Source organism: Triticum dicoccoides, chromosome 6B (assembly GCF_002162155.2).
Source record: "Triticum dicoccoides isolate Atlit2015 ecotype Zavitan chromosome 6B, WEW_v2.0, whole genome shotgun sequence".
NCBI lineage: Eukaryota > Viridiplantae > Streptophyta > Magnoliopsida > Poales > Poaceae > Triticum > Triticum dicoccoides.
The window spans coordinates 166,809,683-166,832,305 of record NC_041391.1 but is presented as its reverse complement, the minus strand read 5'-3'; the positions used below and the strand labels follow the sequence as shown (position 1 = coordinate 166,832,305).

General features: G+C 45.9%; 2 protein-coding genes across 2 annotated transcripts; both read right to left on the bottom strand.

Moving 5' to 3' along the window:
• Positions 1 to 1,780: 1,780 nt before the first annotated feature.
• On the bottom strand, positions 1,781 to 10,753 carry LOC119323011 (probable LRR receptor-like serine/threonine-protein kinase At1g05700). Its single transcript, XM_037596567.1, has 13 exons — positions 9,348 to 10,753; positions 8,614 to 9,169; positions 7,852 to 8,336; positions 7,132 to 7,270; positions 6,925 to 6,996; positions 5,012 to 5,083; positions 4,843 to 4,923; positions 4,087 to 4,247; positions 3,757 to 3,977; positions 3,388 to 3,514; positions 3,090 to 3,155; positions 2,811 to 2,997; positions 1,781 to 2,697 (listed from the first exon to the last, which is right to left on the bottom strand). Exons 1-13 carry the CDS (start codon positions 9,415 to 9,417, stop codon positions 2,226 to 2,228), a joined length of 2,709 nt encoding a protein of 902 aa, XP_037452464.1. The 5' UTR covers positions 9,418 to 10,753; the 3' UTR covers positions 1,781 to 2,225.
• A 33-nt stretch (positions 10,754 to 10,786) lies between these two features.
• LOC119323012 (endoglucanase 5-like) lies at positions 10,787 to 15,793 on the bottom strand. The gene is made up of 4 exons (XM_037596568.1): positions 14,871 to 15,793; positions 14,532 to 14,735; positions 13,949 to 14,203; positions 10,787 to 11,738 (listed from the first exon to the last, which is right to left on the bottom strand). Exons 1-4 carry the CDS (start codon positions 15,288 to 15,290, stop codon positions 11,028 to 11,030), a joined length of 1,590 nt encoding a protein of 529 aa, XP_037452465.1. The 5' UTR covers positions 15,291 to 15,793; the 3' UTR covers positions 10,787 to 11,027.
• Between the last annotated feature and the right edge of the window lie 6,830 nt (positions 15,794 to 22,623).

Genomic DNA, 22,623 nt, shown 5'->3' with positions numbered 1-22,623 from the left:
ATGCGAAGGAAGTCCCACCAGTGCCGGCCACGGTCGAATATCTGGACAGCTACTACAAGTCAATCTCGATCGCTGGGAGCTTCTCAATGGAGGAAATCATCAAGGGCAAGATGCCTCTTTCGGCTGTTCCTGTTCCTTGTCATAGTGACAAGCCACCCGAAGCCCCCTGGCTGGCGCCGTGCCAAGGACGACTTGCGTTGTCCGTCGATGGCTCGTTCCTCAAGGACGACGGCTCAGCTGCTATTGGCATGGTACTCAGAAACGAGAAGGGAGAGGTCCTCATGGCGGCCTATCGTTTTATCTTCTATTGCAACGACCCGCTTGAGGCAGAACTACATGCGATAATGCAGGGCTTGGCCCTTGCAATTCAGCATTCTCATCTTCCGGTGGTGGTGCAAACGGACTCCTCGGAAGCGCTATCATGTCTGACCAATGGCGCACTTCTTCGCTCGGCTTACGGACAGATTGTCTTGAAGATCAAGGACCTGTTAGGTAGTAGGGAGTTTTTTCCTCAAAAGATTTCTAGATTTCAAAATAGAGTTGCTGATCATTTGGCTAAGTATAGCCGCACCGAGCGTGCCACTGCTGTTTGGCTAGGCTCGGTTCCACCCTGTATCGAGAACTTGTGGCCTCTTGACTGTAACTCTTTACCCATGCAATAAACTCCCTTTACCCTCGCAAAAAAAATCACATACTTAGCGAGGGTGCATATCATGAAGAAGTTCGGATCACATTCTTCTCTCCCACGCAGCCAGACAGAAACACAAGGGAGCACTAGAGTTTGAACGGACATTGCTAGCTCAAGTGGCGTAAAGCAGTGTGCTATACCCCCTCCATTTGGGTCATCAAGTTCAGACAAGACAACCGATCACGCACTAGAGATTCTTGATAAAGGAATTATTTTCATGTCACTGTTCTTTATAAAAGTTGGGGAAAATTATATCCTTAGTCCCTGGATTATGAATAGGTCTTCAATCTGGTCTCTCGATTCCAGTACCACAGCACATAGGGTGATAGAGATGCCACAGATTATGCTCGCAAGTCTAGAATATTCTTAACTCTAGAGAGTGGTTTTGACAATCAAGCAGCCATGGTCTCGTGCACGTGGCAGCCCAGTCACCACATACAAAAACAATACATATGAAAAATAAGGGGAAATTAAATTAAACGGAGAAAAACATAAACATTCCGAAAAGGCCACTCGATGTACTAGACATTTTGGAAATGCAAACTATGCGAGAGTACTCTCCAAAAAAACTCAAAGGCTTTCTTTTCCTCAATTTGTGGTTTTTTCAGTTTAAACTTTAGATTAGTAATAACTCCCTTGGATATTAGATTTTCCTCTAAATTCCCATTTTTACCACATTTTTATGTCTTATTTGTTATATTACTTATGTTTTATTTAAGTATATTAAAACTGTGAGATTTTATCCTAAATTTTCCTCTTCATCTATATTTTATTGTTTTAGTGAACATTTCAATGTGTTCTTTTCCTAGATATTTCTTCAATGTATAGCAAGTTTTTCCAATAAATTATCACTTTCCTTTTTTTGTTGAAAATGTTTTTTATTTTCCTTGATTTTATTGTTTCAGAACAATATTTAATGGACGGGCTGCCACATGTGTGAAATGCCAACCATCAATATTGTTTCAAGGTTTTCACACGTTGCCATCTTGCATCCGCATCCTAAGAATCAAGAAATTCCTGCCATGGCATCATCGATCATCACATTATCAGAAATGTTTGTCAAAATAATATCAGAAAGAAGTGTCACCTTCAGGGAACCAACCATCCAATACATGATTGATTTTCTAGATGATGTAAGCTTTATTTGCCCCCAGCCTCTGGATCCTAAGACGATGTATATAGCCAGATTAATATCTTGTATAAAGAGATCAAAGTTTGATATTGCCAAGAGGAGAGAAACATCAAAAACACGGACGACAAACTAAGACGAACATGCCAACAAAAAAGTCCAATCTAAACACTAAACACTGAGAAACGTATCACTCGCACGCCGTCCAAACCCGAACGTGAATTCTCCGGTGATCCACTCGAGCTTCTTTCATCACAATTTTTTTATCTGGACTAGAACAGGTAGACTCCATCTAGGCATTGCCAGAAATTTGAGAACTTCACAAAGAAAGGCAAGATGAAGGTTTATCCGAAAGGTAAAGAAGATGGCTCCAACCTCCAGCATTTATGGTTAAGGTCATCAAAACTATCATCTCATTGCAGGGCCAGCAGCCGCTTGTATCTCTCCACCTTGTTGCTGTTGTCTTTCTTCTTCTTCTACCTCAAGTGCATTTCCCTCTCCGGGACAGGTCAAATTATCATCATTCGAAGACAAGTTTCCTCTCCTCTCGCTGCAACGATTCTCGAGCTCCAAGCACTCCTTAAGCTGGGCCACGACCTCCGCCATAGTAGGCCGCTCCCGGGAGACCTCTTGCTTGCAATGCAGTGCCAAGTCAGCAGCTTTCCAGACAGAGTTGATGTCATAGTCCCCTCCCATCTTTGCATCCACAATGCTCTCGATGTTTCCTTGGTCGAGACTCTCGTGCACCCACTCACCAATGTGGATGCTCATGCTGTCGCTAATCGGTATGACCGGGGCATGGCCCGTGATGAGCTCCAGGAGGACGACGCCGAAGCTGTACATGTCGCTCTTCTCGCTGATGTGATAACTGCGGAAGTACCTGAACAATTGGTAGACGAAGGGGTCCTTAATTATGACAAAGTAACAACACTTCAGGCAATGTTGAAGAAGTAGAGTATACAGGAGAAGATATTGATGCTGTGTATGACGTACTCAGGATCTAAGTACCCAATGGTACCAGCTGGCTCGGTAGTTATATGTGTTTTGGAGTCGCTGAAAGCCTTGGTCAGGCCAAAATCAGCAATCTTAGCCCCAAGATCTGTGGTCAGGAGGATGTTCCTGCTCTTCACATCTCTGTGAATCAATGCTGGCTTACAGGCGATGTGCAGATACTCAAGACCTGTCATAAAATAATAAGTATTCCTACTTTTTTGTTAATAGTCATGTGCAAATGAAATCACAGGACCTAGTAGATGGCAGCTATGTCCGAACCTTGTGCAGCATCAAGGGCGATCTGAAGACGCTGCTTCCAAGTGAGTGGTTTACTAGTAGAAGTGGCTTCGCATGTCAACAGAGATTAAACATAGTTAGCTTAAAGAAGATTCTGGAAAACTTCATGGACTCAGTTAGTAATTACGGATAATTGAAGGTATATGCAGTTCTCGTTTGAATGAAATGTAATGTTTCTGTAATCCGATTTTCAGGATACAGCACATATATAGCTGGTTTAGTGCGCCTAAAAATTTGATTAGCCAATATAAGAATCCACATTTGAATGGCCAAGATGAACCTCTCAGATGATCCTGCAGGCTCCCTTCGGGCATGTACTCGTAAACAAGAGCCAGATGATTTCTGTCCTTGCAGTAGCCAACCAAAGAAACTAAGTTCTTGTGATGAATCCTTGTCAAGTGTTGAGCCTGCAATATAGCATGCAGCACTGTCATTCAGATAATTTAAGTAGAACTCATAATGAGCATGATTAGTAAGCGTAGTTTTGTAAAACTACACACACAGAAAAAAAATATATTAAAGAATTCATTCATCAAAATTTGTAAACAGATGACTACACGAAGAAATCTGGGGGACAGACAGATGAAAGGATTACACATGAATATTTTAATTGTGACACATAGAACTTCACATTGATTTTTGTTTTTACCTCAGCCAGAAATTCTTTACCCCCTTGGGAAGATGACTCAGAACGCACTTTCACAGCAACTGGGTTTCCATTCTCCAAATAACCCAGGAAGACAGGTCCAAACCCACCCTTTCCAATCTCTTGGCTAAAGTTATTTGTAATATGCTTCAGTTCTTTGTAAGAGAACTCTCGGCTCCCAAGTAATGCTGATCCATCTTCATGACCAGTAGCCTTTCGCTTAGCTGAATACATCCACAATGTAATGGCAAGCATTTTATTTTATTTTTATAACAAAAGGCAAAATAAATGAAATACAAAACAGAAACCATCATTTCCATCTGACCATGTTACCTTTTCCTTTGAGCGCTTGGCGCAGCAAAAATAATATAACAAATAGTGTGATGGCAATAACTATTGGTACAACTATTGCAGCGAGAAGTGTCCCATTGATCTTCTTTCGAACTGGTTTGCAGGAAGTACCATTGCCACAAAGATTTGGATTGCCACCGACCCTGGCAATTATAAATATACACAATAGTTAAATTATAATGTGCTTCCATGGTGTTCCAAATAAAGAGAGATGACCAACTATAAATGCTGGAAGGAACCACTACTTCTCTATAAATACACTGATCAATCAGACCTAATAGTTAGCTAGTAAAATGTAATACTGACACTATTTTTAAAGGTGCTTTCATAATGCATGCTCTTGAAGAAATGAAACTACCCATGAAATGCACTGGGACAAAGTAAACTGATATATAAGATTCTTCCAACCGTTAGCATATTATTTTATTCACTAGAGTTACTGGTCCTTATTGAATTATCTAGTACAGTTGATAAGTAATGATGACGTAACTTATCTTTCCAGCTAACCAGAAGTAATACACCTTACTGAATGAGCAGTCAAAGAAATTGAAAAACAAAAGGCCCAAATAGCAAAGCATACAAGTTAAAGCAGTTAGTATGATATTAAATCATCATTTTTTTAAATATTACTCACATCATCCAAAAACAATGAGCATTTACTGATTTACATATTAGTGTGTATTTTTTTTCTTTGAAAAATATATTCAAAGTTAGTTAAATTTTGGCAGTTGAACATACCTTAGTGATAGGGATCCATTTTGGGACCTTTGTAAAAGGCTGTAGGGAATTGGTCCACTCAGATCATTGCTGGACAAATCCCTTTAAAGGAAAAACATGGTATATGAACCATTGCCCGGAAACAGTTGTGCCCAGATTCAATAACGAACAGATAAGTAATAAGACTTACAGAAACATTAGTGATGAAAGTTCCCCAATAAAATTTGGAATAGGACCAGATAAGTTGTTGTGTGACAAATCCCTGGAAGGAGTAACAGATCTTGTGAATTGCAGCTAATAAGGGAAGTGGGAAATACAACGTTTTTGGAAGTGTTATTTTCAGCGATTCCTAGACACTCCCCCCGTGCCCCCCGCGTCGCCCTCCCCGAGCGAGGCGACCGGGGCGGCTCCCCACCCCTCCCCCTCCCCGCGAGTCCCCGCCCCCCCTTCCCCCTCGCCGCTGCCGCCGGCGGGCGCGGCCGGGCGTTGCCCGCGCGGCGCCCCGCAGTCCGGCGGTGGCGGCCCTCCTTCTTCACCCGTCGCTGGACCCCGGCTCGGGTGAGCGGTCCTGGCGGCGGAGCCCTTCGGCCGGCGGCGTTCCGGCGCGGATCTGGACGGCGGCGATGCGGAGGCGTTGCCCCTTGGCGGCGGTGACGGCCCATGGCCTGCGGCGGCCGGCGGCGCTCGGCTGGCCCAGATCTAGGCCCTACGGGCCCGATCTGGGTCGGGGCGGGCCTGCTGGTGGCCGCAGTGGGCTGTTCTCCGGTGGTTTCCGGCGAGCTCCTCGCGACAGGGACGGCGGCTGCTGTGCCGCGACTGCTGCAGCACGGCGGCGAAGCTTCACGGGCCCACGCAGGGCCTGGCCGGACAGGGGGTCTGGTGTGCCTCTGCTGCTATGCCCGGTCTGGTACCGCCTAAGCCGGTGGAGGTTGTTCCCTCCCTCGTGGCTGCGGTGCTGCCGGTCCTTGTCTTCGGGTGTCTCGTTTGGATCCGGCCGGCCTCGCTTCGTTGGCCGTGGTGAGACGACGGCGGTGTCCTCGTGACTGTTGGCGCATGTTGGTGGGCGGCGGGTGTGGTGGAGCCGAAGGTTGGTCCTGGGTGGTGGGCGCGAGAGGTCGGGAGAAATCCATGTCGGGTCTTGCCGGCACCAACGCGGTGACGCCTGCGGGCGCCACCATCCTTCTTGAAGGGCGTCGGGTGACCCTCTCCCCCCTCTACCCTCCGTGTACCGGGAGAAATCCTAGGACTCGTCCGGGCAGCAGCGTCGTCATCGTCGCATTCCTTCTTGAAGGTGGTGCTTGGTACACGGCAACTCGGTGGCTTTGGAGCGTGGTGGTTATCTTCGGTGGGCGCAACGATCGCGGTGTGCCGTAGCTTTCGTCGATCCGGCGTTGTTGGCATTTCTTCTCTTATTTTCTCTTGTTATTTCTTTTGGGCGTGCTTGTGCTGTTTGCCCCAGCGTGGATCGGATTGTTGTATCGGGTGGTTGCTATATCAATATAGCGGGGCGTAAGCCTATTTCGGTAAGTGTTATTTTCAGCTTCACTGCATGACTGAATACAAAAAGCAAAAGTATGCATCTAGTCACTGCATATGATGAAGAGTTACGTTTGTCTCCCAAACTATATCATTAGTTTTCTGACAGTATATTTCTGGTGAACGGTGTAGAAAAACGAGGAAGCACATATCATGTAACCAGAGTTCCTATATGTAGATACAGACAGTTCTTTCTTTTTCCTAAAAACATGGAGACACAGACAATTTAAGAAATGTATTGTTATCCACTGGGAAGTTCAAGAGAGTTTCTCTGTACTACTGTGTAAATTTTTTCAGGTAATTCTCTCCATAAACAAGCTAATCATCTTAAGAATATCAGTACAAGCATTCCTTTTTTGGTAATTTTCAAACGTCTGCGAATTAGGTGCATATAGATTGGCTTATACAAACCTTCGTGTTTTAATAACAAGTACACTACTAGTTCCTACATATACTAAAAAACGCAGGTGGGGAGAATATCCATGTGGGTTTACTTTTAGTATAAAAAAAGATAGTAGCATGTTAAAATTCCACAGTGAGAAATGATTATGAGAAGTAAGAACCTACAGATAGTGGAGTGCTTTGAGATCTCTAAAGTTAGTAGAGATGGCACCAACTAACCCAAAGGAAGACAAGTTTCTGCAAAAAAAGTAAGCCAAGAACAGTTAGCTTCTCTTGTTCATTTGTCCTAAACGTTTCTTAGAAATGTCCAAATATTCAGCGTATGAGAATGGGTTTTCCTTTATTTCATCCAAACATAGTTATGAAACTTACAGTCCCATTATTTCAGAGGGGCTTGCCGATGGATATGAGCAGTTTAATCCTCTCCATATAAAAGCTTTCGGAGTGCATGGATCACCCATCCAGTTTTTTACCACACCAAAATTGTCTTGGATTGCCATCATAGCTCTAGCTGCTTTGCAAGAACAAGGAAGATGGTTAATTAAACGAATAGACAAGCAGGCAAGCTTTTAAGATGCTAATACACCTCGAATGTGATAAAGAACAGTCTAATCCGACCCTCTTTACTGCTAGGAAAAAAGTCTACTTCTCAGTCTTGAACTTACACCACAGCCATGAACAAACAGACACTACAACAACAAACAATCGAAAACAAGCTCCACCATTTGGATAGAAGAAACTTCCACAAAAAAAATGCTAAAACATAAGAAAAAATGGTACAAACAGATCAATAAACGGAACTTAGTGACATGGCAATGGCATGGCAGTAATGTGGTGGACACGTGGCATGCATGTTACACTAAATCACTAGTGAGACTACCCGAGGTTATAAAAAATGATGGTTTCAATAGTTTGAGGTTGTCAATCGAAAGGTTTTAGAATTCAGAGTTGAAAAGTGAACTTTTGTCAAGGTTCAGAGTTGGAAAGTGGACTTTTGTCTATTGCAAATTAGACAGGACCCTTAACATAGTAACTGTAGCTGGTTATATACCCTCTCTAGTACGTACTAATATTGCATCACTAAATCCATACCGTCTCCAGGATCAGTTGCAACCGCAGTTATCAGTTTCACCAAGTACATCTCCATGGCATTGAGGATAGGTGGAAGTGTTGCATTTTTTGTGGCAACAAGTAAGACACTATAATTTTCCATCCCTTGCACAACACCGGAAAAATAATTGGCGAATAGGAATGTTGGGGTGTAAGGTCGCCTGTTCCATGTCTTGTTATTGATAATGATATCAAACTGCCGCACCGCTTTGCTCGGTACATGCTGCAGCTCAGCAAAGTAGAAAATAAAGAAGTATTTGGAGTTTATGTTCGCCGATGGATCAGATGGATTCCATGAGAAATCAATTCTTGAGCTATTAACAGTTGCTGCATTTTGCATAACAGATGGTGGCACATCGTAGACATCCCTGAGGTTATTATGCATTGGAGATGTTGCAGATATCTTTGTACAGTTCGGAATTGCATTATATGTCGTCCAGATGCGGTCTAGGGGGTCCGAGGGGTACCTGTTTAGACCAATGAAGTATATGTTTTATGCAGTATTGTAGTCCACTGAATTAACTAGAGTCAAAACAACCATCTCTCTGTCAAAAAATACACCTTGCAGATAAAACTTATGCAGTACGTATAAGGCTAAAAGCGGCGGTTACAGCCTAGAGTCATTTATAAATATATTTTTCTGCAGGATATTCAGCGACCAAAATTTTACTTCTGTTGATCAAGATGGTGCTAATGCGGATTTATGTTAAAATTTGATAACCACAATTCTAAGTCGAAACTAACCTGATTATTGAATTGTCTGTGGGTCCCATGTGGAACCGATTAGAATTAACCAGCACGAGCGATTGACTTGCATTTACCTCTGGGTAGAGGGTGGTATTCAGTGGCCTCAAATCCAGCCCAGAAACAAATGGATTACCCATACCTTTGTTCACCAAACAAACTTGCAAGTAATCAGTAGGAGCCACAAGTATGATGTCCATCCAGTTGAATGCTCCTGCATCACTATAGTTAACTTCATGCCAGTAGTTTGTCCCCAGGTAAAGATCAAAGACAGGAGGTTTGCCCAGGCCATCATAGTTTCCATAGTAGAAGGATGCACGAACAAGGTACTTGTTTCCCATCACCAAGGATCTCAGGGTGTAGCAATTCCTCGGACCGTGTGGAAAGAACCGGAGATTGGAATAGCGTTTCGCTAGTGACGGCTCCATGTAATCTGAGGAGATGATGCGGTTTTCTCCCGTGGTGATGAAACCATAGTCTGATACATATACTATGTTTGTAATGGAATCTTGGTAGGTAGAATTCAGTGGGATACCACAATCGATGCTTATGAAACCTGGAAACACAATACAAGTCAAACAGATTTATATCACCATTGGTTATGCACTTATGCATCACGGATTTCTATCATTGACCTTGAATAAACTTTTGGCTATGAGCAACAGAGGTGCTTCTCGTTGTGCATTTTCTAAACAGAAAGAGCAGTAAGAAATAAGAATTGAGGGGCAACGCACCTTGATAATCAGGCTGTCCATGGATCAACTGGAACATGTAGAAAAGGAGAACTGCTACACATAACTTCATGCTTATTCTTTACTCTTGTGAGCAAACTAGGAGAGAGAGAGAGAGAGAGAGAGAGAGAGAGAGAGACTGTCATATATGCATGTCCATGGGAGTAGCAAATGCTTTCACATGGTATTACGGTTGTCCTATTCCATAATGATAGATCAAGAGGGTAAGTGTGCAGTGAGCTAGTGCAGCTGTTTGGAAACACTTTCGTCATGATAATGAAGTATCTTCCACCAATAGAAAGGATACAGCTGCGAAATAATTGCAACTTTTAGACTTGACTCTATGATCCCTTTGTTGGCATTAGAAAAAGACTGTCCTCCCATGTGGTTTGGTCATCTCGTAGTAGAATAATAAATCAGAAGGGCAAGTAAACCCCATGGCTGAAGCATTTCATGGTATGTACTAATCTCCGGAATGGAAACAGTGTGGAACTAATTGCATCCCAACCGATATTGTTGTGGTGATCTTGTGGCCGTGGACTTGGTGCCTAGCTTAACTGCTAAAGCTTGTGCTCTAAACTAACAAGATGTTCCTAACGAATCTTACAAGTGGCACACAAGCATAAAGTTAGGGAAGAATAAGGTGCCTCATTGCTTACTTATTAGTACTATGGGCTTAACTACGGAGCAGTTAATAATTTTAACAATTGGCATTACCGCAGAGAAGTCCTGATTTTTCACCCGGATTTCATGCTCTGCCAACAGCTTCAGATGGCGCCCCGCAGCTGCACAGCGACCACGTACCGTACCTGGCCAAGACAAGGGCGAGCGCCGCATTCGGAGACCCTGAGGCGCGGTCGGCACGCGCAATCCGTACGTCCCCCGGGGCCCCGACGGCGACGTCGCGTGTACGAGCCCACGGGTGCGGCCGCGACAAGACACCACCGCACCAACTACTCGGCCAGTGGATGGCAGCGAGCGACCAGATAGTGGAGTCGTCCCTGTCGGTCTCCTCTCCTTGACCTCGGTCTCAGTGGGCATGTCGGCACGCACTGCACTGCCCCGAAGGAGATGCAGTGCAGGCAGCCGAGGGAGCCATTACGCCGAGCACCCTGCGCGCGCGGCGACCGGAATCGACCCCGGCACGCACGCGCGCGTCCGCGCCGAGAGGAGAAGCGCGGCGTCAAGGTCGCCGGTCCCCCAGAGGGACGCGCACGGGGCGCGACCATGGCAGGTTGGCAGCGCTAGCTGTGGCGATGACATTTCGTCGAACACGCATCGGGCACTGCTTCTCGAGCATTACCACCACCAGCACCCTCTCCGTGGGCAGCGGGGAGTCAACATGGAAATTTCGCGGTGCCACGGAGGGAAACTGGACTGCGGGGCCCGATGTCAGTGATGGAAAAACCTTTCCCGCCTTCCCTCTTGGTCAACTCAACGTCAACCATCAATCTGGTGATGTTTTATTCTCTTTTTTTTTTCGAAATTTCATTCCTACACGAATGAAACAAAGTAAAACCTATACGAATTAATCAACAAAAAGAATGTACAAATCCACCCATCCATCCATCGATCCTAATAAAAAAATCGCCTTCTCCCACTCTTTCTTTTCCCACATTTTTCTCAGTTATTCAATTAACACTCCTACAGCTGAGCATATTCACCGGCCGGCGACGAGCCGCTTCACAGGTCTCGTTGCTCCCGTAGCCGCTCCTCCGCGTCGAGCTCCATGAGCCTGGAGAAGACGCCGACCATGGGCGCGGTGTTGTACGTGCAGGCCTCGGTCTGCATGTACGCGCCGCGCTGGTCGTTGAACCGGTCCTCGCCGTCGGGCCCGCCGACGACGGCGCCGACGAGGTCGTGCGGGTTCTCCTCCCCGGCGCTGTACCACGAGTCGAACCCCTGCGCGCACCCGATGAACCCCTTCTCGTCCGCGAACGACGCCGTCGACGCCGCCCGGTGGTGCACCCGCCGCGGGTACTTGTCGCTGTACCCGACCAGGTAGCTCGTCTCCATCGGGTTCGTGCCCAGGATGTAGTCCGCCTGCGCCTTGGCGAACGCCAGCACCTCCTCGGCCCTGACCACGACGTCCGCCGCCGTCTCGCCGCCCGTGTCCGAGGTGTCGGCGTCCTCGTCCACGGTGCAGCGGAGGGGCTCCCCGAGCGCGGCCAGCAGGTCGGAGTGGACGGTGAGGAGGAATACGGCGTTGGTCACGTACTGGAGGTTGTTCCAGGGCCGGATGAAGATGAGCCCCGCCGGGGTGCGGGGCGCGTTGCGGGCGGCGCCGCCGGGGTTCTTGTTCATGTTGGAGCACACGTAGAACTCGGCCTTGGCCCGGAACTTCTCCAGCACCGCGCGGTACTCCGAGCTCAGGTCCTTCTCCTCCAGCAGCAGCTGAACAATGGCCCAGAGAGAGAAATGTTAATCACACGGATCAAAACAAACTATGCTAATCAACAGGATCGCAAGAAAAAATGAGCCCTAAACAGCTGATGCATGGCTTATTTCGTTTTTAATTGACCGCTAATTTGTAAATAAAACCTTTGGTCCCTTTGACCTTTTGCAAATAAAACCTTTGACCCTCTCTAAAAAATATGTTGACCTCTAGGCTCTAGAGGCTGCATGTCGACCAGGAAGATTGTGATCTGCACCTTCTAGTAGTCAAACTATGTGCCAAACTTAATAGCAGGGTTGACTTGAGCAGTGATCGCTGGTAGTCAAACTATGCGCCAAACTTAAATAGCAGGGTTGAGTTGAGCAGTGATTGTTGTCAACCTGTCCTCCATGTGTCTGGTACTATTATATACGAGTGCAGAATCTTGACATCAACTCACCCGCGAAAAAAAAAAATCTTGACATCAACGGACAGACGCCATGGCGGAATGGCATCCATCGTTATGGAACTTAATTTCAGTGCCGTACCGAATTTATCAGGTTATAAACCAACCCGGCCGAACATCAAAGAAAATGGGCCGCATGGGCCACATGATCCTTGTGGGCTCAGTTACCAGTGCTCAACTCATGTTGTGATCCAACCACTCTCCTTCTCTCCCAGACATGTACTCTATTTAATCCAAAAAAAAAAACATGCAACTACTGTCGGTAGAATATATTTTTTGTCTCATGTGCTTCCACTCTTTCCTTTCTCCCATCACCAATTGAAAAGCCTGTACACATCAGTAACAGCTGCTGATGTGTTTTTCATTAAACAACTGAAGAAATGACCACTCGACCCCTCCATTCCACTTGGGCAAGTAAGCAGCTGTCTAGCCAGAGTAGGTATCCATCATTGGTTGAATCGCTTGCTTCAAACATCACATCCCAAGGACGCATGACAGAGACAAAAACAGCTTGTGGATGACCAAAGAAACAGGCATGTGATCGATGAGCCTTCACCCTCATGGCAAGAGGAGCCGGCCGCATGCTGCCTTGCGTTCTAAGCATATGCCGAACAGAAGGTGTGGTCAAAGGAGTTATGATTAGGAAGGCAGTCCATTCCTACAAGACCTCAGTGACAGTGCAGCCATCGCCTCACCCTCACAGACAGTCCAGGGTTAGGAAACCGGTCTGTTTCTGGAAGTTTTTTATATAAATAAACGGCAGCTGCCAGGAGGATAGAGCACATGTGAAAGGAATGCATTAGAAATGGTTACCAAGAGGACAAAGGCACAGGTGGGGTAGATCAAAAGATCTCTCCTAGTCTCATGGCCGGCCCCGTGTTTGTATAGTATAAAACAAATTTGGGCATCTCTCAACTTTCTTCATCCTCTTGGTGGGCTGAGCATCGCCTGCTCCCCATGATTAGCTTTTTTGCTAAGAATCATCATCAATCATATCATATGCTCACTTAACTAGGGTTTGCACATGGGTGCCCCTCGACGAAAATCAACCTCTACGCAAAAACTAACGTTGCAACGTACCGCAAGAAAGTTAGGGGTAGACGATCAAGAAGTAGAAGAGATGGGGCGGGCGGAGTTGTTGGGCATGGCGCATCATCCATCAACTCCAACGGAAGCACCCCAAGAAAGCATGCTAGGTAAGGTAGGGGTAGCCATGCTTGCAAGCTAGAGAGAGAGGGTAGCTAAGCAAAAGCTAGGGTGCACCAAACACGCGGCTTGCTCCTCATGCTATCAATATATACAAAACCGGTGGCACAACCAAATCAACAAAGTCATACTACGTCTGTCAAAATTAACCATATTGATCCCATATGGTAACCCCCTACTATTTAGTTACTCCAGTAAATTAACCAAAAATTACTAGTACTATACTGGTACTACTAACTAGTAGTAATTTTTTAATTTTTTTTGCCAACTAACTACTGATAGTAATTTTTTAAATTTGGACTAAACTAGTGAGTAGTAATTGACGTATGCCTTTGACTAATTTACAGCTGCCGCGATCGGCGGTGGAATGACCCTATTTTTGTGTGGAAATCATTCTGATGATGCATGCAGCGATGAAAAGGTAAACAAGTTTGACCAGCTGAAGGAAAGGTCGCTAGGTTGGTGCAGTGCATGCATGCATGGGTTGCGTGCATGCGTCAGCAATGGAGAGACAGAGAGAGGTACTGATCAGTGATCACTGATCGAGGTACTACTGACCTTGGAGGCGAGGACCTGGAGGCCGGGGTACTTGATGTCCCAGCTGAACTCGGAGACGCCCCAGCCGGTGCCGCCGAAGTCGTCGGCGTTGGCGACGGCGTAGTCGAGGTACTCGCGGCCGCCGGTGGCGCGGTGCAGCCACAGCGCCGCCCACAGCAGCTCGTCGTTGTACCCGCTCGCCGACGGGTAGTAGCTCTTCACCACCCGCACGCTCGCGTCGTACCGCCCCCGGTACTTGTCCGCGAACTCGAACAGCTGCACGTAATAATACGTACGTACAAATTAGTTAGCAATACGCGTACGTATAAATACGACGACATCTATACGTAAAAAAAATACTACGACATAGCCGAAGCGTCAAGCGTGTGTGTGTGTGTACGATGGACGTTGAGCTGCCCGCTGTCGCGTACCAGACCCAGCTGCAGCTAGTGGATCGAGTGTCGTATTTTTTAATCGTGAATTCTGTGTAAAGGGAGCTGACAAAAGCTTAAAGGGAAATTAAGCTGGTGCTAATCTAGTCTGATTTTTGTGCTTTATGTTTGATTAATTTTCTGTGACAAGTATGTAGTACGTGACAGCGTACCTGCTGCGCGTGGTGGAGGAGGAGGTGCGCGTAGTGCGCGTCGCCGGCTCGCCGGAACACGATGGACGCGGCGGCCATGGCGGCGGCCGTCTCGGCGGCCACCTCCGAGCCGGGGTGCTCGGCGTCCACCTTGTACGCCCGCCGCGACGTCGTCATGTCCTCCGGCCGCTGCCAGCAGTAGTGGTCCGAGTCGCCGTCGCCGACCTGTATGCGCGCGCGCCACACGTCGATCGGGTCAGAAAAGATGCAGTGTGTGTACGCTACGTACGTGTTTACGCTTCACATTCTGCGCGCGCGGCCGGTCATGGCGATGGCGGCGTCGATCGATGGATGACTGACCTGGGTCCAGAGCTCGTTGGGCGCGGTGTGCGCCTTGATGAAGTAGTCGGTGCCCCACTTGATGGACTGGAGCGCGTGGGCGCCCTCGCCGGCGGCGGCGATCTGGTCGCCGTACTCGAGGACGGCCCAGGAGAGCATGGTGACGGTGAAGGCCATGGGGAGGCCGAACTTGACGTGGTCGCCGGCGTCGTAGTAGCCGCCCACGAGGTCCACCCCTTGCTCCAGCCCGTCGGTGAGCCCCGAGTGGCCGCGCCACCGCACCCGCTGGTTGTACGGCAGCCGGCCCGAGCGCTGCGACTCGAAGTAGAGCAGGCTCTTGGACAGCGCGTCCCCGTAGTCGTGCCGCGCGGCCGCCGCCATCACCAGCGACGCCACCGCGACGGCCGCGGCCAGCACGAACCTGCCGGTGACATCGCTCATCTCAGCGACCGCCCGTCGTCCCGCGCGCGCGCCAAGAAAGAAACCCGCGGTCGGTCGATCGGCCTCCCTTAAGAAACTCCAAACCAAGCGCCTACGGCGCGATCGACCTTGCTCGGTCGCTCCGCGCCCGGCCGATCGATTCCCGCCGCGAACAGAAATGGCTACCGGCGGCCGGCCTGGCTCGCGGTCGCTCGCCGGAACGGGCTTCCAAGAACGGAAACGGGTCAGCGCCGCCTCCGAAAAGTGAACCTGCGCCTCCTCCTTCTCCTCCTCCCTGGTAATTGAAGCTCGAAACGGAAACTGATAGATAAGATAACCGACGGAGTAATTGGCCCCCGGCCTGCCTAGCTCCCGAGTAGAGTAGTAAATAATGGCTAATGATCGGCTTCCAGCTTTAGCGGCGGACCTCCTCCTCCTCTTCCTCCTCCTAACCCTCCTCGACAATATCTTCGCTGTACATGGCCGATGCTGCGTTTATATATGGGCGCGCAGATATACAAAGTAGTAGGAACGGATCGCGATGTTGGGTTGGTGGGCTGTGTTGAAAGAAAGGGAGGGAGGGAGGGAGGAAGGAAGAAGGCTTTGGGGCTTGGCATGCATGGCGATGGATGGCGGTGCGGTGCGGTGGCTTGGCAGGGGGAGGACAGCGACGTCCCGAGAGAAGTCAGTACGAGCTACTACTCCAGTTCAGGATTTTTCTTCTTCTTCTTCTTGCTCAACTCGTGCACGCGCGCGAGTTCGTTTCGTTCCCTACGTTTTTGGGGGTTGGTCCACGCGGCCCCACGCCCCGGCTGCTGTGGTTGGTCGGTCCAGCCCCCCGGCCGGTCCTCGCGGCGGAACGGGGAACGCTTCCGGTGTTTCCTCCGGCGCACGATCGCCCCGGTCTACGGTCCAGATCGAGTATGGTCCTGCCGTGCGTAGCTCCACTGCCCCGGAGCCAATGCAAAAGGATAGTGGAGCAAGTGATATGAGAAGAAATGCATAGAAGTAGCGTACTTACAATGCAAACTATATATTCCACCTATTGGAGATGCCCTGATGCCGTCATCAGAATATGTTTTGTCTAACACAATGAATAACACTCTCTCTCCTTTTCAAAATACTTGGCGTGGTTTCAGTTCAAAATGAACTGAAACTAATACAAGTACTGTAGTTTAGAACGGAGGGAGTGCTTTTTCTACTAGTTGGAATGCCACATGACATGATCGAGAAAATTTTGAGCGTCTTCCAGGTCCATAACAAGGTCGGTAATAAAAGATAGACAAACTTAATCATTTAATCTCAGCCACTTAAAATTATACACCATTTATAACCAACCTAAAACTGAGCAGTATGGTGCAAGTCTGCAAATTTAGCAAAATGTAACTGCAGTTATTAGCATTAATTTAGTTCCACAACTTGTGTCGCCATGATAGGCACATTTTATTTGCGAATAAACGATAAACATGGCTATTATTATTTCTTAATAAAAATCATTTTCGTTGTTTGTTGTTGTGTCAATAAGTTGTCGATTTTCCGTTGTGTCTGATTTCAACAGAGATTGGCACACACCACAAGGACAGTGCAAATATATTCAAGGAAATGCATTTCAAAGTCCAAACTGTGCTAACCGGGCCGGCCGGTGTAAGGAACGATAGACCAATGAATCCTTTTGGCCATTTCTCGGCTGTTGGTCCAGAACTGTTGTGATCTCATCGTCGCACACCTCTTAATTAGGTCAAAATTTGTGGAGCACAAGTGCGCAAAATTAGCAAAATGCAACGAGAATTCTTGTCCTCAAACTGAGTTTCACGCAACCTACGAATAGACAAACCAGCCGCTTTTTCATTCCCATGAGAAGGAAGGAAGGAAGGTGCATGGAGGAAGCCACATACTACTCCTACTAGGTTCTTTGATTTTTGGCAAAGCTAGTGTGTACTTTGTGTGGCTAGCCCTTTCTGTTGTAGGTGAGTCGGGCCGTTGCGGCGTCGCCGTCAGGTGGTGTGGTACATCGTTAACCAAATCGTGTGATGGGTCCCGTCCGTGGCAAGCGAAGGCGCGCATCAGCGTGCGGCCGGCCGGTGCCCATCGCCGCAGGACGATGCTTCGGTTGGAATCAAGAAACGAAAATACTACTGTGGCTAGCTCCATTGACACTTGCTTTTATTTCAAAAGTGCTAGTACTATTATGCGACTAGCTTCATTGACACTTGCTCCACCGTGTTCTGGTGGGCAGGCGGCCCACGTTTAGTTTTCGGGAGACCCACGTTTAGAAGAAGAGTAATACTGGAATATGCAAACTGTTAGGCGAGGAGGCGGAATTGGGACCTTGACGAGGAGAGCCACTGGAAGCTGCCACGATGCTACAGTACCGGTTATTGGTAGGAGTACGTGTGGGGAGAAACCGAGTGCTCACCGGAAACACCAGTTGTTGCGTAGCTGAACGTCAACGATCGATGTCGCGCCTCGTTCCACCGATGACTTGTTCCCAGCGTTACATTACATTACACAAGCATATAATATATGTGCACATGCACGCATGTATGGTACTCACTGTCTGTGTATATGTTTGTCCTTTTGAGATTTTGACTCACTCTTCAGTGCAAGACCCTGTCAATTGCTTTCCATTATTTTTAGTTAAAAAAATTAATTTTGTAAATATTTTTAATGATACATATAATTACAATTGTGTTCTCACTATAAATAAGAAAAACTGGTACTACGGGGGTGCCCTAGGACGTTATTTATTTGTCAGTGCTGCTAGTAGGTGCTTACATGAATATGTTTTTTCTTGCTAGAATGCTTATTGATAAATAATTGAGGAATCATTTCTCCTGATGCAGTGGTTGTATCTTGCAAAAACTGCGTGTGATGCCCTACTTTGCTTTCATGTTTGGTGAGTGCTACACACTTGGGCTACGACAGCACCCTGGGTGCTTGAGAAAAAATAATCCATTTTGCTAAAGTTCTTTCCCTTAAGTCTGAAAATCAACGATTCTCGATCTTTAAAGTGTCAAAACCATATTGACGGCAACGTGTTGGCAATTTCGAACATGTGGGCAGCCCACTTGCCAAATGCTGTTATGAAACAAGAAAATCAAGAAAAAGAATCAAAAGAAAAATCCAAAGACTGATGGTTTATTGGGAAACTTTTGTTATACATTGAAGAAATATTGAGAACAGGTCCACATTAAAATATTCACAATTTAAAAAAAGTATAGATGAAGAAATCGGTTTTCAGATACAATGCCATTTTTGATATATTTAAAATAAAAGGGTAGGAAATAACAAATAAAACATTTAAAATACGAAGTATTGGAGGAAACATGGAAATTTAGAAGAAAAACGAAATATTCAACGCATTTGCTGTTGAGCAGGCGTCAAAGGGGCTGTCAGTTTTCTAAGTGCATTTGCTCTATTTCTTTTTTTGTCGATTTTTCTTTGCCAATATGGGTATGTGTGAATGGTGTGTGTGTGTGTGTGTGCGCGCGCGCGCGTGTGTGTGTACGCATAAGTATTACGTAATACGTCTGTAAATTATACTAGAGTGCAAAATTTGCATAATTATATGCTTATTTTTGTATATGCAAAAATATGTGTTTGTGCGCGCTTTTTTTTCATCATTTGCTATTAGTTTATTTATTTTCTTTCTTATTTAATGGTAATACCAATGCCACTAGTTAATTCTTTCTTATAAACAAACATTTGTGTGAAATCTCACTATTATATGCTTATTTTTTCATCTTATAAATTTATTTGCAAATTATGTGCAATTTTTTTCATTGTTTGTTTTAATTTCTTCCTCTTTAAAGTTAAATACCACTACATAAATTTATTCTTTTGTAGAAACTTTTATTTTAATTGTATTTCCTTTTAGCATGAGTATAGGGACGAGAAAAAGGCTAGAGAAAGAAGAAGGTTGGACCTTCGGATTTTATCAGGTGGTGCATAGTGGTGGAGAGCGATTTTACTGAACGTCCAAAAAATTCAGCCACCTGTGTAATAGTTGCTTCCAATATTCAAGGAAGTTCCTGAAAAACTAAAACTTGAAACTAAGAAAATCATAAGTTGGGGAACAGAAAATGGTTTGCATTTATAAAATATCTAGTACCTCGGGAGACCTTTTTTTGAGTTTTAATTTTGTACATGATGAATGGGTTTCCACGTGCACAAGACCATCGTTGCTTGATCGTCAAACTACTCTTTAGAGTTGAGAATGTTCCAGACTTGTTTGACAAAGGATAATAAATTGATATCAAGAATATATCACTTATATATGGCCTCTGCAACGATACAATATCAAGATACAATCTCGACATTTAGGTTGCACACAACCAAAATGATAAAAAAAAAGAAGGAAAAGAGAGAGCCGGCGTGACAATGACACGTAACAAGCAAACAAGTAGCAACATCAACCACCGTTATTTTGCAACACATGGGCTATAAGAAAGATTCTTCGTAAGCAACACACTAGAAAGGGAACGATGCGCAAGCTCCTCCTCCGCCAAATCCAACAACAGACGGTTGCATCTTGGGTTTTCACCCGAAAATGGTACACATGAAGAATCTTCAAAGCAATGCCTTTAATAAGGATGCGAAAACATCGCCGGTACCAGGTGCAGCCACTGAAGGCCGGACCAAGGGTTTTGACCCTGGAGGTTGAGACCCCGTACTAATAAGGCACCATGTGTGCCACCACCACTTGCCGAAGAAGACAATATTGCCTAGTGAGGCACTTCCACACACCATGATCACGAGAAATTTGGCAATGTGTCGGCAGTTTCACACATGTGGTAGCACACTCGTCAATGTTGTTATGAAACAAAAAACTCAACAAAAAATAACAAATAAAAAAGTTCAGATAATTGATGGTATATTGGAAAACTCTTGTTATACATTGAAGAAATATTGAGGAAAAGACCACATCAAAATATTCACACTTTCAAAAATATAGACGAGTAATTCATTTTATATAATTTGCTATAATATATTTAAAAGAAAATGATTAGAAATAAAAAATAAAACATTAGAAAATACATAGAACTACCGAAAACATGGAAATTTTGAAGTAAAGTGGATATTCAAGGAAGTTACCGAAAATCAAATTTTGAAACTGAGAAAAAAAATCATGATTTGAGGAAAAGAAAACCTTTTGAATTTTTCAAGAATATCTGTGTCGTTGCATTTCAAAATGCCTAGTACCTCATGTGACCCTTTTTTTAGTTTTTTTTGTACGTGGTGACTGGACTGAAGAAAATATGCCCTAGAGACAACAATAAAGTTGTTATTTTATATTTCCTTATTCATGATAAAGGTTTATTATTAATGCTAGAATCGCATTGATCGGAAACTTAAATACATGTGTGAATACATAAACAAATACCGTGTCCCTAGTAAGCCTCTACTAAACTAGCTCGTTGATCAAAGATGGTTAACGTTTCCTAACCATGAACATGAGTTGTCATTTGATAACGGGATCACATTATTAGGAAAATGATGTGATCGACAAGACCCGTTAGCTTAGCATAATGATCGTTCAGTTTTATTGCTATTGCTTTCTTCATGTCAAATACATATTTCTTCGACTATGAGATTATGCAACTCCCGGATATCGGAGGAATGCCTTGTGTGATATCAAACGTCACAACGTAACTGGGTGATCATAAAGATGATCTATAGGTATCTCTGAAGGTGTTTGTTGAGTTGGCATAGATCGAGATTAGGATTTATCACTCCGAGTATCGGAGAGGTATCTCTGGGCCCTCTCGGTAATACACATCATAAGCTTGCAAGCAAACTACTAAGGAGTTAGTCACGAAGTGATGTATTATGAAACGAGTAAAGAGACATGCCGGTAACGAGATTGAACTAGGTATAGAGATACCGATGATCGAATCTCGGGCAAGTAACATACCGATGGACAAAGGGAATTATGTATGTTGTCATAATGGTTCGACCGATAAAGATCTTCGTAGAATATGTAAGAGCCAATATGGGCATTCAGGTTCCGCTATTGGTTATTGACCGGAGAGGTGTCTCGATCATGTTTACATAGTTCTCAAACCCGTAGGGTCCGCACGCTTAACGTTCGTTGGCGATATAGGCCCCCTTTGTTTGGGCTACAGATTCCTGAGAATCACCTTCCTATGGATTCCTGAGAATCAGCTGTGGCTTTGGATTCTTGAGAATCAGAATCTGATTGTTTGTTTACCCCGTTGTTTGTCAGCTTTAGGTGTTGTGGGTGTTGTGAAATGTTAGTAACGTCCTCGACTGCTGACTATGTTGTTTATATGCAGATTTAAGGACATGCTATCTGTTTTGACTCGATAAAGTAAGAATTGGCACAAAAACACAATATATAGAATACATTTTTCTTGAAATGTCAGGTCTGTCTTTTACACGGCCAGAGATGGTACTGGTGCTGAAATTAGATTCAGGTCTGTCTTTTACAAGAACATCATCAACAGAATGTACACTAGGTGGGCAATTTTCATACTTCCCAAGCTCATCAGATGAACATGGGCATGGATCCACTGTCATTGGAATAGCCGATGAATCTGCAGAACTGGAACTAGATTTATCTTCAGGCTTCGACACGATGCAGGGGACGGGGCAGGGCTGGTGGAGGTAGGGGACGGGGTAGGGCCGGTGCAGTCGGGGGCCAGGGTGGAACTCCGGCGCGATGCAGGGAGCTCTGACGGCGCAGGCGGAGAACAGGGGAGCCGGGGACGGCGGCGCAGCGGGTCTTCGGTGCCGGAGTCTTGTGGGGAAGGGGCACGGATCCGCACTCCGTGGCGGCGGCGGGCGGCGAAGGTGGCGGCAGCGGGCGACGAAGGTGGCGGCGGCCGAAACCCTAGAGAGCCATCGCCTCTCTCGAGTCTGTTCGGGTCTGTTCGCTTGGTTTGGGAACGAAGGAGAGACCCTGTCCGTGGAAGAGCTGGGTTGAGGGCGCGGTGGCATTTTCATCATAATAACGGTGAGAAGTTGGCCTAAATCTGAAACGGGGTAAGTGGCAGCTCGGGAATCAGCAAAATTGTTGATTCCGGCTTCCGGCTGCCGCTAGTGCATTTCTACGAATCTGATTCTGTAAAGTTGTGATAGGAATCTGCTGTTTGTTTCAGAATCCGATTTTGGATGAGCTAGAATCCGGGAATCACTAGCTAAAGCCCAAACAAAGGCCACCATAGTGTTATATGAGTTATGTGATTTGGTGACCGAATGTTATCCGGAGTCCCAGATGAGTTCACAAACATTACGAGGAGTCTCGAAATGGTCGAGAGGTAAAGATTGATATATAGGACGATAGCATTCGGGCACCGGAAGTGTTTCGGAAGGTACCGGGTACTTATCGGGT